Source organism: Blennius ocellaris (assembly GCF_963422515.1).
Source record: "Blennius ocellaris genome assembly, chromosome: 7".
NCBI classification, from domain to species: Eukaryota; Metazoa; Chordata; class Actinopteri; order Blenniiformes; family Blenniidae; genus Blennius; species Blennius ocellaris.
In genome coordinates this window covers 18,976,678-18,996,045 of record NC_137656.1, presented here as the reverse complement: position 1 = coordinate 18,996,045, position 19,368 = coordinate 18,976,678, and the positions used below count along the sequence as shown (strand labels likewise).

The 19,368-nt window shown below is 39.4% G+C and overlaps 1 protein-coding gene across 1 annotated transcript in view; it reads left to right on the top strand.

Moving 5' to 3' along the window:
* mctp1a (multiple C2 domains, transmembrane 1a) overlaps positions 1–19,368 on the top strand; it is a gene marked incomplete at both ends in the record, with an annotated part of 129,304 nt that overhangs the window by 44,941 nt on the left and 64,995 nt on the right. Inside the window, 3 exons of the mRNA XM_080499348.1 lie at positions 15,658–15,800; positions 16,018–16,097; positions 17,762–17,873. Coding sequence (XP_080355474.1) covers positions 15,658–15,800; positions 16,018–16,097; positions 17,762–17,873 — 335 coding nt within the window. The remainder of the gene's footprint in view (positions 1–15,657; positions 15,801–16,017; positions 16,098–17,761; positions 17,874–19,368) is intronic.

The following is a 19,368-nucleotide window of genomic DNA, read 5'->3' as shown; positions in this document are numbered from 1 at the left end:
CTGAGCAGAACCCAAGATTTTTCCAAGAAGTGTCATAGACAGTGGATTGCATAGTGATGGATGCAGAGATCTCATTAGCGGATGTAGCAGTCACCATGACAACAGATCACACTGTGCTACCATGCTCTCCTCCGTATGTATTTTTTCTGAATACCTGTCCAGCTAGACAATGAGTAACAAGGTGCTGAGCTCACCTGTCCTGTTCCTAGCCCATCAAGACATCTCATTACAGAGAGACAGCGAGACAGGAACACAGCCAAATAATATAACCCCGACTCCTTATACCACTCACTGCTGTCAGGCGTATTTTCTTCAATATGATAGTCAAAGCTAAACGGAATATCCCATTATAAAATCCCTCCCGCATCAAACATGTGGACTGGAGTGAAGCTGGTTTATCAAATACAAAGTGGTTTGCCTGAAGAAGTAGTTTAGTGTGGCGCATCCTATCGATTCATTAAAAACCCTGACATGAATTATAGATAATACAAAAAATGTCTGCAAGAACATTTTTTGGGAGGAAATTCCCCTTGGGATATGGAATTTCACATTTTAGAATACACTGGATTTATAAGCGAATACTGAAAAATTCAACTCTTCTTCGCAGGTATTTACAGCTAAATATAGACAGTCAGAGTGGGTTATTTCAGGTGAGGCAGGAGTGCAGCTTCATAACAATTTCACAGCTAACATGGAATGCTTTGTGTGAAACTGTGGCTCTGATCCACATATTAAAGTCCTGCAGACACTCAGACAAAGTCAGGCACAAAAAAGCTCTGTAGAGAGGTTCACTGGCGAGGGGCATCTGGTTCCACATTAGCACTGGTCTTCCCTCGTGTCCTTTGGTGAAGCTGTGAGTGATGAAGAGAGACTTTTTAGTGCCTGGGTGAGATGTGAACATGGGCACACAGATTAGGAGGAAGTTGACATTGAACATTGCTGATGGATTTATTGAATATTGGATGTTGTTGCCTCAATGAAACTTTCTTCATAGGAGGATATAAATGCATACAGTCCTAGAAAATTGAATGAAATTAATCTATTTTAAAAAGCTTAACACTGGATAATAAAATCATTTCAGATTAGAATTGCAATGTTCAACTTCTGAGGTGTTTATTTCTTGGAAATTCCTCTGAAATTGTATTAATTATTTTTAATTATTATTTATGTTGTAATTAAGATAATCTTTCTTTCTCACTACATTATCGGATTGGATTGACCTGTTTACATGACGACTGAATAAAGTGATCATGCTGATGTGTGGGTTTTATTGCTTGGCACTGTGATATTTGCACATGGTCCCACATGCAGATTTACTCAGAAGTCCTCCAATATTGTAAATTGTTTTTTGAGTTCGACTAATCAAGTTTCTTAAATGTTCTTGTGTAATTGCAACATTAAAGAAACATTCCACTTGTTCAGAATATAATCCCGCTACTTTTAGTGAAGTAACATTGGTATGTGGTAACATTTCATAACAGACAATCAAAGCTCTGACAGTAGAAAGCAATCTCAAGTGCTTCACAAACAGGCTACAGTGTCACCTCTGATCTGGTCGGTCGTGATTTCAATCTGTCAGACTTCATTTGTTTTGATTATGGTCCATGAAGCCTCAGCTCGTGTGTTTATGATCCTGTATTATAAATTATTTAAGGAAGACCTTACAGGTGCAATGTGCAATTTTCTTTGCAACAAGAATGGAAAAGACTTGTAATGAATCAAACGTATAGAAGGATTGTGTGTGATAACATTGTGTGTCTTGTAATGCAAAGAATGGGAATGATAGAACTCTTGAACTCAGGACACATAGCTTGTATTGCAGGTTCTGGACACTAAACACTTTAAACATTGTTATGCTTTTGTGTACTCTTGAATCATTCATTCCGAAAGCCCATCTATGCTCGATGCTATATATCCAGATTTATATGGACGCAACTTTCTGTACGTCTTCTATGTTCATTTGTACATAATTTGTTATCTATGCAGGGAGCTTGCAGAAATAGCGCAGTACTGCCACTGATGACCCTGGGGGTAGTGTTGCACATTATAGCTCATTTGAAGCCAGCGAAAGGAACTAAGGAGATAACATAACTTGGAAGACAACATGACTAATAAGATGACAGAAATGGCAGATCTCTGAGGAAAATCTGTGTGCAAATATTTGCATGGACACAAACAAATCTGCAGCATTCATTTGCCTGGGCAACAGTTGGGAGAATTCTTAGTCTTCTATATTTCAATCCCCCAATATGCACCGCCCTCTTCTCATCGCTTGTTTAACAACCACACCAACATAAGCGACACACAGGCATATGAACGCGGTGATGCATGACAGTGTTTCAGTTACGCATACCTAATTACATACATGCAGGGAGCATGGATGGCCTTTAGCATACCCTCACCACCCAGCCTGTGCATCAGCCTATCACACTGAAATACAAAATGCATCTCATTTTCTGCTGTAGTAAAGAAATACATTAATTTGGAGGTTTCGCCCTCCTGAGTTTGATGCAAGGCAGTAAGTGCAAGCGCACATGGCATGTTGAAGTGAATACGGTTCCACCCACGGCGGATATGGACATGTTTACAAGAATATTTTGAAGGTTCCGCGTTATCCCTCTGTTAAGTCAGCATGAAGACAGGCGCACGCATGCAGCATGCATGCACCCACACACGCACAGACACGACGCAGTAGGATTTCCCAGATATGATTTCATAAGGGTTAGGGTTTGATTGAATTTTATTAAACCCTCCCACGTGATTCTTTTATAAATGGGATTAAGCTACATGTGAAATACAAGCTTCTCTATATTGCCCATTGATCCAGTTGTGAAGAGAACTTGCGTCAATCACAAACCATTTTAGTCACCCATGTATTTCTGCTGCGCATGCTGGTGCTGTCAAGTGTCAATTGTGAAGGCTTGATTGGCTGGATAGTTGAGTGCACCGACCATATAAATGAGGGTCCACTTCTGTATTCTAAGCAAGAACGCTGATACTGTAATTCCCTTCCAGTCTTAAACTGGCCATCATATGTGTCACGGAGCATAGGTGGACCCAAAAGCAAACTCACAAGTTTCATTAAAAAAACAAACAAAAAACAACTTTATTTGCAGAATTGTGCAGGGTGTAAAAAATTCAAAAGAGAGCAGGTATACAAAATCCATAAACTCAAGTCCAGGGAACATTGGATAACGCTGGAGGAAAGGGACGAGACGAACTGACGCAGATTGCAAAGAGAGAAAGGCTTAAATACACAGGGAAGGAGGGGAGACAACAGGTGCTGCACATGAGTGCTGACAAGGTGAAGAAGACAATAGAAAAATTGTAAACGTGATGTGGGACACACGGGGTAGATGCAGGCCACATTTGCATAAACAAATATTTCAACCTCGACACTTATAAAAAAATCTTCATTGACACGGCCGCGCGTATACACCTGGTTTAGAGCTGCTATGAGCATGGCAAACCTGTAGGGGGCGGTGTAACGAGAAGCATGAAGCCATGATCGCCAATCAGAATCTTGGAAAAAACACAACGTATATATCTGCCTACCCCCTCTTTATATTCAAACAAAGACACAGTTTTTCTAAATCTCCACTGTGGCTGGAAATTTCAGGAATCGTCGTTTGTGGTGACGCGTAGGTGCGTTTATTTGTAAATGCAAGGTCCAAATGCATAAAAATATCACAATTGTTTAAATACCCAGGTACATATAAACTCAATTTGGGGACAATCTCACCATGAGGCAATCGTGTTCACAACAGCTTTTCAGAATAAAATGCATCCTCTTCATACTCTTTGTTCCACAACTTTCTGAAGCTGTACAGAATTTGCATTGCGACATATCTAGGACATGATATATGATTTATCTCACCCTCAGAAGACATTTAATAAAGCACAACATGGATAGAAATAGCCATCTTTGCAGCAGCTAAAGGAAAGTTTTGAGTTCCTTTTTTCCTGCCCATGCTCCAGCCCATCTAATTCTGCCTGTGAACTAATCCTATTTTGAATTTTATTTCGTCCTATATAGACAAGAGCCTGTTGTGACCCTGTTTGCACCGTCGTATGAGCTGCCAATGAAAGATTTGCAGCTTTGTGGTGGTCACAGATGGAAATGCCGTCTGTCTAACCCTATGGGAGAGGTACCTCAAGGTGAAGCTTTTCAGTAGTCTGGGTCATGTCACAATCTCCCCCCCCCATCTTGTGCACGTGTGCATGTGCATGCCTGCCTGCATGTATGTATATGAAAATATGTGATTCTTGCCCCTATGATATTATTTGTTTAAACGCTGTAATGAGGTACTATCATTAGAATGGATTAAGATGATATAAATATCCTCTGGATGTCTGTTTATCTGTTTATGCAAATCTGAAGATGCTTATTTGGTTTATGATATTACCATTGGACCAGATTGTCTTGGAAAAAGCTTTTAAATAATTTGGTTGATCGGTCCCACTCAGGTGCTGCCAGTCCTCCACAATTCGATCAGTAGATACAACTATCTCTTACTCCTAATGCATGTCCATTTTTTATATTTCCAACACGTCAACTTGCTGCATAATATATTCCACCCACTTACACGCGCCATAACAAAGAGATAAAATGTTATTCTCTTTGCTTGTTAGTGGGCATAGAGTTACAGCGCATCAGGGGATTTCCTTTGCTTGGCTGCTTTACAACTGCGACTCATATTGTACGTTTTCTCTTTGTCCAAGGATACATTTCTTTAATCTTTTAATTGAGTTACTTCCCTGCCATTCTACCAATTATTCCTGGTTCTGGTGTCCAGCTTTGACAAAATTGAAGACATTTATACAGCTTCAGATTTCTGGGCATAAGACTAATTTTTGAGTATAAAACATCAATATGTGTTAGTGTATGAATTTTTAAAGGGGGTTCAAATTTATTGAAATAGTTTCATGTTAACATGACCCAATTACTAGTTCATATCCATCTCTAATGCATGTCGTGTGAGGAAAGAAATAGTCGTGACTGAGTTTTGTCTGTCTGCAGGAAACGATTATAAGCTTGTAATAGTGACTGCGATTTCTTGGTGTGTGAATATCATTACGTGAATGTGTTTTGCTTCCTTCCAGAATTTACTTTTCATTTCTTAAGACGCAGTATCTGAAGATGTAACAATTACAAGGGAACCTGACATTGCTTTTGTGTTTTTTAGTATTTCCTCTCAAGTCCCCTTCATTGCTTTCTAACCTCCCATGGTTTCCTCCCACTTGCTGTGCTTTATTTTTGCTTTTGCTCATTCAGCTTGGCTGTATAAAGCCAGACACCACACTGTTGCATCATATCACACTTTTGGATTATAATTGCAACCAGATCATATTTCACATTAGTGAGGGGTTATTTTGGGTAAACTTTAATGGAAGACAGGGAAGTAAACTCTGCTCAGGATAAAGTACAGCACCTCCTGAGAGGCAAAGAGCGTGTGATTATGTGTAATTGCGATGAGGCAGGTTCTCACACCATATGCCACTATCCCATGATGGAGTGCCCTGTCCTTGCAGCCTTAGCCAGCACATCCTCCTTAGCAGATTGCGTTATAGGTAATGGGAAACCCCCAGAGCCGCAACCATCCTTCAATCTTGACACTGAAAAAGTAGAGCTGGACCTCACCCACACACACAAATACACACAAATACACACACATACACACACGCACACACACACACACACACACACACACACACACACACACACACACACACACACACACACACACACACACACACACACACACACACACACACACACACACACACACACACACACACACACACACACACACACACACACACACACCATCTGCAGCCTGACCATCAAGGTGTGAACTGGTTCCAGGTTTGCAGTTCAGGCACAATGAATGGTTTTATGGCTAACTTCAGTGCATTTGTCTTCTCCACTGTTGTCACATCTCATGACAAGCATCAGTGCACTTCCTCCTTGCTGTGGTTCATTATGGCAGCAGCAATGTGTTGGTCGACTGTGTACATGACCTCCGGCTCTGTGCGCCCGTTATGCGGTGATTCCCAACCAAAACTGCAGAATGAATAGGTCAGTGCTGAAGGTATTTTGGGTCTGGATTCTTTTCCTTATCTTCATGCAAAATACCTTTAACTCATGTTGGAGACATTCGTGGAGAGATAATGAAGCATGTGTCTTTGCAAAATGTAGATGGTCTTGTCTTACTGCTACTGCCAGGAAGGCAGAAGACAAGCAAAGCTGCACTATTCACTTGCATTTAAGCACATTTATTCTCCAAGACTTGTTTGTTGTTTTTTGAACATTTTTCTCCAAGTTCAGCATGTAGCCATCTCTGGAGTACTTTGCAAAAACAGCTCCTTCACAAATACTTTGCTTTGTATTTTATTAAACGACTTACTGGGAATAACTTCTTTATATTGTCTAAATATACTTGACACACTTAATATGGAAGGCAAAATGAGGGCATTTGTACATGATAGAAAAGCATAATTACAATAGATTAAACGAAATCTGATTAACAATAATCTCATTCAACTGAACCATAAAATTGATGCTTTAATTCTTTAAAGCTAAATTCAATTCATAATATTGCTATTTATGCTTATTATAATTGACTTCTTTAGGGCAGGTTTGCCACCAATTACATGCAACTAAGTATACTATTTGAGTTTATCACATCTATATTTTGTTTCTTCATGCTGGTAAGTGTGTTTTTTTTTTTGATGCAAGATACAGTATTGAGAGGGAATGTGAATGTTTATGTATAGAGTGAATGTTTCCCGCGCTAAATTTCAGAATCCAGAAATTCCCACAAGAAGCCGAGTCTCAGCAGGTATTTCTGCTCTAGTGGTTTGTTAAAGTTGTTTTTTGTTCTTCCACCAACAGATTTTCAGCAAAGGTGGATATCATGCATTATTGAAATAGTATTCAACAACATGATGAATTGTTGTTTGACCACATGCGTCTTGCGACATTTGGGATAAGACAATGAAAACCAGATGGTGCAGACATTTGAATAATTATCTGTCACTGCAGAATATCACTGCTCAGCATACCTTGACTGCAGTCAGGGAAAAGACAATAGACAAACAGGAAAGCAAAACAATCAAGCAGATCTGTAGTTTGCTCAGAGGCACCACGACTAATGTAGAAACAGATGTGCAGCATGTTAAATGCTAAGATATCAGAGTTGGCAACGCTGTTGTTAAATTACTTTATGTTGCTCAGGTTAAGGTTTTATTTGTGCTCATTTCACACCAACTTGAATGATGAACATGAATTATGCATATATGTTTTTAATATGTGTTTTTCTTTTATACTCAGTTTGTTTTGGAATTGAAGATGCCAAAAAGTGTCAGATCTTTTTTCACAGATTATCCATTTCCGTGGATCATCCTGAAGAAAACAGTTTTCTATTGTAATTCAAAGCATGATTCTGCAACTCCCACTGCTGGCTTTTCTCTGTGGATTTTCATGCTTTTGAGATTTATTGTGTGTGAAAAATTGAAAGGTAATATCAGAATAATTTCAAAGAAACAATTCTGATATGGTGTACTGCTTCAATGCAAATCCTCCCAGTAAGAACACGATTTAGATTTTTATACTTATTTTTAGAGGGTTATATGACACTGTCTTCTTTTGAAATATAATTATCTGCTCATTTATTATCAATTAATAATTCAGAACCATTTTTCTGCCCTGTACTGACAGAAAAAGTTATTGATCATAAATGTATAATGAGTATCTACAGATTGATAATGAAAAAGGGGGAAGTAGAATAATGAATTGTTCTACACATCAGAGCGAATCCACATAGAAAGACAGAGTCTTTTCACCCGGGAGCCAAAAACAATCGCCATTTATTAACCCGTAATCAAAAGAGTGAGCTTATTTATGCATTACAGTTTCAAAACTTAAAACTAGCCTTGACCTGATATTATCCCACTTTATCTACAGCAGAGGTTTCCAGCTCCAAAGCGTACATGTCACAGATGACTGCTCTCTGCCTGACTGTTTCAGACAGACAAGAGTCACCTAAATCTCTCCAAGGACAGACCCTTATCTTTGACATTTACTGTCAAAGTTGTGCTGCCTCTCAGAACAAACTGGACTGATCATTGACCATGTGCATGCAAGCATGTCTCTGTGCACAAGACCAGGAAGAGATTGCACAAAATCTGTGGGGCACTGATTATGAAAAAGAGATTATGAAAAAGTGATTATGAAAAGGTCCACATATTAGAAACAGTCCAGACTTTAAAGTGAGGATGTGTTTTGAATTTATGGTTAATATCTGTGCAAAATGCAATTTAATGTGACCCTTGAAGTGAATGAGATGTGAATATGTATTTTAGAGTTTATGTGAAGCTTTGTGCAGCGATGGGCCTGCATGTCGTCTTCTCTCCTGTGAGCTGGAAACAAAAATCAGGAGCATAGCGGTACTTTAGAGAGGCTTCAGTCTCACATGTTAATTACACCGACACATACACAGGCACATAGTCGCTCACCTCTGTCCATGAGTCTGTCCCCCATGTGAAATAAATGAATCCTCAATTATTGTTGATGAGTTTGCCCGGGGGATTTTTGAACAAGCCCTTGCATGCACTTGGCCTTTCGTAAACTTCCAGTGCTGTGCTGGCATTTAAATGGAAAAATTGGACTTTGATTAACTTGTGTGTAATTTCTTACTGCCGTTATGCTGACGGCTTTATCACAGCTACATCTGATACTTCTCAAGTCTTCTCTTTTCATAATGAACGCGTAATCGACTGACTATTATTTACAAATCCATCACATGACTACTGCAGAGACACAGTCAATCATCCAAGCACACTTTCAAGCCCACGGCGAGTATGGAGCCATCGATTAAACTGGCATTTATGCATTCATGTTGGCTGTGGGAATTAGTTGGAGAAAACCCACGTGACGGGAGAGCATTCAAATGTCTCGGAGAAATTGATCATTCCACATTCACATGTATACATGCTTGCTGTGAGGTGATTGTGCTGAACCGCTGCACCACTCTGCTGCGCCTCAGATGCCTCATCATGTTACACATCTCATCTCAGTGGTGCCCTGAGGAAAGTCCCACATTTGGAAGAGTAAACAGTCTGCCAGTTCATAATGTGAGAGTAGATAATGTGGGATGCTGTACCCTGTCTGCCTCGCTGATGTTGCAATTCATATATTCATTGCACTGTGAGGAAAATTTGGCTTCTAAAAGACTGAGTGAGCAAGCTGTCAAATGCTAATGTGAAAATATATCAAGGCCAAAACTTTGCTCTCAGTAACTACTAAAAGAAATCAAGTGGAAGCTGGGGAGGGGAGGCCTAATAAAACAAAGCAATTCAGGAAGCCAGAGGTGAGTCTCATAAAGGCAAGTTCAAACGTTCCTACTTTAAGTGGGATTAGTTGTAACGTAGAACAAATGGTTTGGGGAATAAATTAGTAGTTTCAGTAGTTACTTTTTTGTTGGTGAATGGCTGGGATGACCAGAGGTGGTCTTACAGCTTTTTACCAGTTGAGTGTTATTTTACCTTGATAGCTCATTTGAATTTGTGATCAGTGGATAAAATGAGAAAAACACGATATAAATACAGTATTTCAACTATATATGCAGATACTGTGAGAGTGGTCATAGCAATAAACTTTTTCCATATCTTGGAATGAAAATAAGAGCCAAACAAAGAGATGTCGAAGTTACCCACTATGCACAGTTGACCAATACAAGGTTAAAGTTTGATTTTGGGACATTTTACTAATCTTCTTTGATGATAGCTCCATAAACTTATCACTGTCAGTCAAAATGCAAGCATTGTTTGGTTGAGATATTTAATCTTTCAGTATCCGAACTTCATATTTACTGTAGTTTTGAATAACCCTTTTAATTAGCAAGCATGTTTCTTTCTTTTTTCTTTTTCCAATTACCCCTAAACATTTCCTGTTGAGATGTTCCACCTTTCCAGTAGCGGGATGAATAAAGTCTGTGCAATTTAGAAAAGGATTACAGGAGTTGATAGAAGAGATAGATAGAAAGATTTTTTATTTGTGGGGGGTAGTGCTTGTATCACAAAATGTTCCTTTTGATGGGGCTTTTTTGAAATGTTCATGTGGTTTACTGGGAGAAAGACATGGGGATGGTCACTGCCCCATTTGGTGTTCAGGAGAGATAAATGTGTGGTGTATTATGCCCTCTGGTACCTGACCGCTCTCCCCTATCGAAAATATCAAAAAGGTCTATCATAGGCTTTTAGATGTGTCTCTATAGCGCGGTTGGAAATGACAGTCTGGGCCCCGACTTCCTTTGATTAACAGATGGTTGTCCTTCAGAGTGCATCATTTGTGGACAGCCCAAAATAACGTTTTCAAAAAATTGTTTTATAGGGAGGTAGACCTTAATATGTGTACTTGTTGAAAATGGCTGCTGATACGAGTATTAAATAATTCTCGTTTCAATTCTTGGAATGGCATCTAATGCAAACACATTTTTATTCCTGATCCTTACACACTTCAATAAAATACAACCACCACAAAGTGGCTTTTGTGTCGCTGATGATATTAATAACAACTGGTTAGAAAAACAGTCACTTTGATGGTATCTGTGTCAGTGGAACCTTCATCTCCATCACTGACATGGAACTGCAACAATCGACTGCGACCATGGACATTTACGTGATCTCCACACTGCTGCACCTTCCCATGAACTAGTTTTTCTAGTGTTACACTGTTTTCAGTGTCATTAGTGCAAAACACAAAATAGATTAACAACATAATATCAAGAAAACTTGGCCCCTCTTTAACATATACTATTTAGGTGTTTCTTGGGCTCTTCATGCTGTTGAAAGGCATGTAGACATAAAATGGAATACACAATTCTGTCTCTGCGTCCGCAGCACAGCCCATTACGGCTGGATAGGCTTTGTTTTTGTGGATCTTTGTCCCCTCTGTGCTCACAAACACACTTCTCTCTCCAGTTGAATCATTTGACCTTAGCTGATCCACTGATCTGAGCCTGCAGCATTAAAGTTTGAGAGTGACTGAGACTGTGGTCATTACACAAGGCAACATCAGCACTGTTTTTGTTTGGATCTTCTTCCTTTGCATGTAGTTGCATGTAGTGATCTGACTTCCTCCCAGTTTATGTAAATTCATTCGATTGATTAGTGAGTGCCGATCGCTCATAGATCCGAAGATGTGCAGTTGTGTGTCTCTTTGTGTTCGCTGTGTGATGGACTGATGACTGTCTAGGGTATAATCAGCTCCAGCTCCCCACAACCATACGATGCTGAATGGGCTCCTGCGGTTGACCGGGACATCATGGAGAAAGTGAGAGTCATCGTTCAGGATGGACCTATAGAGGATAGAGGACACCTTCAGCTTTGTCCAGCAGGTGTTTAAAGACATCTGCTCAACAATGTACAACTATGTTAAAGTGTAGTTGTTCACTAAGTCACACATTCGTCTGTAGATCAGGACTAAAGGGAAACCCTGAACAAAGAAATGGCTTACATTAGAGTTTTGTTCCAGATACGAGCATTCTTTGGACTGTAGGACACAACAACATGGAGAAAATCTAATGTTGCCTGGACCAGTGAGATTATCTACATGTGAAGTCAGGTTGAGACATCTCAACATGCAAAGCTGAAAGAATGGACCTGATGTTTTTTTCATATGAATTCAAACCTTTGAGACTGTACAAAATATCCCCACGAGGGAAATCGAGAGACAACATTTTGCAGGTTTGTGCACTCTTGACACGCATCTTTAAAACAAAGGTACATGGTTAAATATCTTTTAAATCGTGCTTTTTGGTTTTTCACTCTCATCATATATTTCTAAACTGTAGAAAAAAAATCACTTTCCAATGAATCCACTTCAAAACCTTTTTACCTTTACCATGTTTATCAGCATGTGACGCATTTTGCTTTTATGGTCCAGACTCTCCTCAACCATGTCTTCTATTTCATGGTCTTCTGGCTGCAAGCTCGACAAATGCTCACATCTATTAAACCTGCCGACTTGAAGCCTTCTTATGATTTTAGACATGCACATCAGTCACTACTCACGCCTCTCAAGCTTATTGATCTTACAATACCTATAGCTTATTGACCTCTCCATTCAATAGCCCTGTTTTGGGATATATAGTCTACTTCTTTTCATGGACTTCCCTTAATTGTGTGAAGTCTTTTTACAAGTTGGATGTGAATGTCACACATAGCTCGTCTCCGATTCCTCATCTGTGCCGTACCCCCCCACTCACTCATATTCAGCCATCACCCACCTACAGCTCCAGCTTTCTCCATTTCACTCTCTTCAGCCTGCGAGGGTTTATGGCCCCATAAAGCTGGCACTGTGGGATGCAGAGGCCGAGTCAGTGGTGTGCACCTGGGGAATATCGACCCAATGGGAGACAGAGTCAGAGTGACATAAAGACACCGAGTGGTTGCACAGTAGAGATTACTGGCTTTTTGGTCGTGATGTGGTTTGGACACATACTTTAAGTGTGTGTGACTGTGTGTTTCCAGCAGCTCTGCTCCAATGTTCCCCAGCAGGCTTGTGCTGGTAAATATTTTGTTTGTTGCTTTCTCATTGAATCTCACTGGCAGCAAATACTCAGCAGTTTTTATGCAACTGAAACATGTGATTCCAGCTCTATTAGGGTTGGCCGCAGTTTCATTCATTATACAATATAAATGGTATATAAAGGTGCATGTAATTACTTGCTTTTTGTAGTGACATCACATAATTCACTGAAATGACATATAATGATATATTTACTGTTATGATCCTGCACTTCTAATAATCGTTAATACCATCACTTTTTTTGCAGTCTAATATTTGCTGTTATTATCTTACTGATAATAGAGACTCTCCCTTGAAATGATGTGTGCATCTGTACCCATTGAGCGCTTATTGTCTGCCCCTCTTTTCTGCGTTTTTTCACCGGCAGCACTTCAGAAGCTTGGCTGGTGTTGACTGTGCAATCTTTCTTGAATTTTGTGATTTTTGTCTGTCTCACTTCTGGCCTCTTGATCTGTTGTCAACACAAGATGTTTGGTTTCGACCCACAGTGGAAAAGCATGTTTGAGGTCAGTCTGTGACTCCTTTGTCCAGGTTCGACTCTGCCTTCAGTCGTAGTCAGCAGGGAACATTCCCAGCGACGCTGAGTTCAATTAAGCGGGAAGCTTTATAGATGGATCGGTCGATACAAGTGGAAAAGATTATTTGTGTGTGTGTGTGTGTGTGTGTGTGTGTGTGTGTGTGTGTGTGTGTGTGTGTGTGTGTGTGTGTGTGTGTGTGTGTGCGTGCGTGCGTGCGTGCGTGCGTGCGTGCGTGCGTGCGTGCGTGCGTGCGTGCGTGCGTGCGTGCGTGCGTGCGTGCGTGCGTGCGTGCGTGCGTGCGTGCGTGCGCATGCGTGCGTGTACATGCGTGCGTGCGTGTGTGCGTGAGAGAAGAGAAAATGCTTTGTGATAATTCCTTCCCTCCCTTGCTGTTTGCCTGGTAATGGCTTTGGTCACATTGGATGATATCCAGACACTGATTCGAGACAAGTTCACTCAAGTCACACCCGGATCTCATTTCACTGAAAACTCCTTCTACGTCATTACAGGTGGTCAGAGCAATTGCATTTTATGTATGTAGCCCAGTACACCTGATCACAGATGGGCCTCAAGAAACTTTACAATGTGGCAGCTTTTTCTCGTCACGCTCCATTTAACTTAATCAAAATGTCCACAGAAAGACTCTTTGACAGGGGATGTGAGATAACCTTTTGGAAAAGCAATAATGAATTAAAAAAGAGAGCTCAGAGTATGCAATATACAAAATGTCAAGTAATAATTATACAACAAAGTATGTTTTATAAAGAAGAAACAATTTCTGTCAAATATATAGAAAAGGTTAGGGACAGAAAAAGAGGGAAGATGACATAAGAAAGATGCTAGTAGAAATGATTGCAAGAGTAGATTCCATAAACCTCTCAGCCTGTCAAAGTCGCCCCCTCTTTATTGAGAGGTTGGGTTTTTTTTTCTCTCTATCTACCTCCTCAAGAGCAGACATTGCTTTACCAAGCTCTGTAAAGTGGGATGCAGAAGGATTGGTGAGCTATTATCTTCTTGCTCTGCAATGGGCTCGTAAATGTACATAAAGTGTACACTCAGTTTGGCCCACTTAGTACTCCCTCCATGTACATTATATAGTGAAAATTACATATATAGTACCATTATTAACTTAGGTAAGTATTTCTAAAAAATCTTTATTCTATAGTATTTTGGCATGTTGCATTTTGTTCTTTTGCACTGAGAGGAGCAGCTCTCCAATTTTGTTATACAATGTATAATGATAATGAAGGTATTCTATTCTATTCTATTCTATTCACCTATTTCTCTTCATTTCTTCACTACACTGGTGATAAAATTGTTTGAATTAAAATGTATTTATTTTTCACAACTGTGAAGTTGCTAAATCGACAAATACTCTGCAGAGGTTGTGCAGCACCTCTTACATTGCTGTGTAATTTGTTTACAAGTGAGTTTCCCACCAACTGATTTCACCCACAGTTTCTATATCAATCAATCTCTGTATAGTGCCGTCATTGCCTATATTTACATCGCACTGCACTGCAGTGCTACAAATCTTTACATACATATTCACGACCTGCAACATTGATGGACAGTATGCACCCCTGTGTATTCTGTATGTAAAAAATATGCACAATATATAAACGGTAAACCTCTGTAATCAAGCCTGTTTCTTGTAAATTATCTGAAGCTGTATGTGAAGAAACAACCATCTCAGGAACCCCCATTTGGCAGGAAGCTGGAACAAACAGCAATGACTGCAGAATCTGAATTGGACATGTATATTCAATATACTTTACATTCCAGTCACCGGTCCTCTGCCTTTCAATTTATCCTTAGTGTAGCCAGCATCTGAACATGTGGGTTTGAGAGGACACAATCCACCTGTGATGCACAGTGAAACATGACACAAAATTAATTAGAATACCTCCTGCATGATCCTCTTCACATTCATCTAATCAATCTTTAACTCTATGGTGATTTATTTATGTCTCACTTTGTCTTTAGCTGTCATGCCTTTCCATGACTATGAAACTATTTGATGGTATTTAAATACGAATATTACAATTTTAAGCAAACTTTATTGCCGAACCGTTTGTCTGCATTACATGTCATATTGTTATTATGTATAATGCACACAGTGCACTTTGTGCACTCTGTAACGATCAAAACATGGGATAGTGGCTCCATCTAGTGTTTAAACAGAGGCATTTTATACAACGTTGACCAACTACTATTGATCATATGACTCAACAAAAAGGAGTCACGTCCAGTGCCCGAGTCGCTCTTTTGGTCTGTCTGTTCTCGGATCATCGTCCTGAGATCAACATAGTTTAATAGGAAAATACAAATTAATTTCATCTTGATATTAACATATAACTGTACCATGCAATATGTGCACATTGAAATGATTTGAATGCTCCTGATCTTTATTTCTGCATATATTATATCACAGTTCAAATCATAGAATCATTTCATTAATTGAAAATATAATATGACTATAGCAATTTTCTTCCTTTGCTCTTTAACAATATTTATGATTGTCATCTGTGCTTTCTTTCTGCTCAGGGACCAGTGATCCATATGTGAAGTTTAAGTTGGCAGGCAAGGAGGTGTTCAGAAGCAAGACCATCCACAAAAACCTCAACCCAGTTTGGGACGAGAGAGTAAGCTTCCTGGTGGAAACCCTGAGGGAACCACTATATGTCAAGGTACAGTGAGGAAGTTCTGAACTTCATCTGTCAATTGGCTCTCACATTAAATACATGTCTTGGAATATGTATGTATGTATGTATGTATGTATGTATGTATGTATGTATGTATGTATGTATGTATGTATGTATGTATGTATGTATGTGAAATCTTAGTAGGTATGGGCTATTTATGCAAATGTCCCAATGACGTTTACTGGATATTGTCCCTTTGTAGGTATTTGACTATGACTTTGGACTTCAAGATGATTTCATGGGCTCAGCGTACCTCTATCTGGAATCACTGGAGCATCAGAGGTCTCTTATCTTTTTTTCCCTCCTCATTTTATTCCTTACATCCTTGCATTCCACTGACACTCTCAAGAAGCAAACTGTTTCGTTTCTTCTTAGGTCGTAGTTTTGTTTTTGAGTTACAATATGTGAACATTTATAGCAGCTGGTCTGTCAAGATAAAAAAAAAGAAATAAATCAAACATTGAGTTTAGTTTCCTAAACCACATTATGCTGTCTTGTGCTAATGCAGTCTTTTTGATCAAATATAATCTTTTGCCTCCCTCCAGTGGCAGTCCAGGGTACTTCCATTCACTACTTCATGAATTCATTTTCACTAGAGCTTGCTGTTCAAAATTGCGCACTTAAACAACGCACCTCTAAATATGCCATGCCGTAAATGAGTATATCGCTCTTTATGTATTATGATTACAATCAATATCTTGGTAAGCGGTAAACTTGAGATTTACCACGTTTTTTTCCAGTAAAACTGAATGTAATCAATGTATTGATGTAATTCTGTCTGTATTACATCAAGACATTGATTACATTCAGTTTTGAAAAAATGTAAAGTCCCCAACATAATGAATGTTGTAAATGCGTCTGTCGCCTCTAACAAGCGTCTGTCAAAAGATATAATTCATTTGCTGTGGGTCCAATGTAAACAACAATATTTTTGTATTTTCAAACTCTGGGATGAAACCAAAATGTAAAACTGATGCGAGGGTGACAGGATGCAGAACACAAGGCCCAAACTATTATTGAATGCATCAATGAACATTTTCGTCTCAAGTTTGACTTTTCTGGGTGACAAATACTTTTTTTCAATGTTGGAAAATCTTAGATGTTCTTAAGCTGTGAGCTGCAGATGTCAGAATTGGAAATAATATTATTGTTTGGTTTGTGTAGTATATCTAAACTAAAAAACATAATCCACATTTCTAGCAATCGAGGTCTGTACTTTAGCCTCAAACGCAGGTTTTTGGACTGTGGATGGGAAAACAGAAAAAACATACATAAGCACAGGGAGAACATGCAAACTCCCCACAGAAAGGCTTTTTACACCACCCTGCAGCTCTCTAGTCTCCTGCTGCTCACAGTCTTTTGTGCCTTCCATCACAGGATGTCGAACTCCCCAGTACAAATGCTGGAGTTTTAAAAAGTGTATTTTTATCAACCTTGTGATCGTAGTGACCATGCTGTGTTTCATCCCTCGTCAAGTGGAAGTAGGTACCAGCACTTTTCCCAGCAGACATTTGGATCTGGTTTAGTCAGAAAAGCACAGGTGTTAGCGGAACACTGATGAAGACTCCACTTTTGTTTTGAAGAGTCCTACGAGGCAGTGAGTGCCACGGTCAGCCAGCAGACGCAATGGACTCTTTTCACAGGGGACACGCTGGCATGTCATAGCAGGAGGTGCTCGCACAGGTGTACCTGATGGATGATTAAAACCAACATTTCACTCAGCCAATGCAAGAGTGCCTTTTGGGAGTTTGAAAAAAAAAAAACCAACAACAACTTTTCATACAATCATTGTGTCTGCTAAATTTAATTGAGTTCATTATTTTCTCACTGACCTTCCTGCTGGTCTTTTCTGTCAGAGACAACCAAAGCACCATGTGTTGGCCAATATGAATATAAATGTGCAGTGGTAACTTAACAGATTTTATTATGATCCTGATTTAACATAGGACACTGGATGTCACACTGGACCTGAAGGATCCACAGTACCCCGAGCATAACCTGGGCACCCTGGAGCTCGCTGTTACTCTGTCACCAAAGGAAGGAGACATTAGGGATGCCGTAAGGAATCTATTCAAACTTTTTTTCCTTTTTTCTTACATTGTTCATTTGTTCCTTTTATGTTGTGTGTACACTGCAAATTCTCCTTATTGTAGTGGACCTTCACATTTGAGCTGCGTTGCTCCAAGGCCACACACTGAAAAGAATATCTAGATGTGTAATATGTTGCAGTGTAGTACGTTCTAAAGTCTGAAGATAAGTAACATATTTTCATTTACCAACCAAAGAAGTACATTACAGTTCTAAGTTGTAGTGTTAAATGTTATGTTCATTAATTGTGTTAGTTTTCTGTAAACTGTGCCTCCAAACATCAGAGGCCCAGAGAAGCAGCGCTGAAGTGGAATGTGCTGGCTTCATTCACCCCTGGTTGCTGGAAACTCTTCAACTCAGCAAAATACATATGCATAAACACAAGTGTAATTAATATGTTGTGTAGAAAAGTTACATGTTCAAAGAGCACTGGATCTTCTCTCCTAATTATGTCGACTTGTGCCTCTGTGGACATGCTCCATGTTTCAGAGTTGCATTTATTTCTGTTCAATTATTTGTTTGGTTAATTGGACCCCTGCATACTCGATTCGAAACAAGGCAGAGTCATGGGGGAAATATTTTATTCCTTTTGATCTGATGTCTTCATTCTGCTGCTTATTTAGTCCTGTAGTTCAGAAAGTCCACACTTGACAGAACAAATAAACTCTATTTAGGTTAAGCATCATTTTGGATTTCTCCAACTGTGAAGGAAATGAGTACAAGGTTATATCAGTACAGCCTCTCTGTTGCCATCTACTGGTATGGAAGTGTAAGATAAAGTAAACAACATCAGCAGTTACTGTGTATAATGGTCTGTTTCACATAGTTTGTTTTCACATTCATGAGGCTGGATTCACTCAAGGGAATTGTGTGTATTTACTTGTGAATACTTATTTCACATGATTATTTTTCTGTTATGTACAATCAATGCCTACATTTATTTGTAAGAGATTCATGTTTTTTCATCAACACGAATAAGGCCAAAGTTCATTGAAAGACCTTCATGTGCTCAGATGACATTTCTGAGCACATTCTTCAGTACAAAATACATATGCTTTTCTGTACATTGTATAGATTTTAAGGGGTTTTCAAGGTGATTCTCCATTCCTGTCTCCAAAGAACAAGGTGCAAACCAAGTAAACTGAATAATTGTTATTGCTGGTATTGTTTGGTATTAGGACTGGAAATAGGTAGACAATAGAAGCCAGTACAAAAAGGAAAAAGGAAATGCAGAAATTGGATCTACTTTATACACCATGCATATACATTTATATCTGTGTATGTTTGTGTGTCAATGCATGTTTGCACTTCTTAATTACTTCATAGCGCCACATGACAAGTTGCAGTACTCACACACTCCCTGCACTTACCTAACTTGCATGATGGTAACTGTCCCACCCTCCTCATCTAAACCCCCCCCTGCACCAGGCCAGGGCGAATGTCTGAACTTCACTCTCTGCCCTTT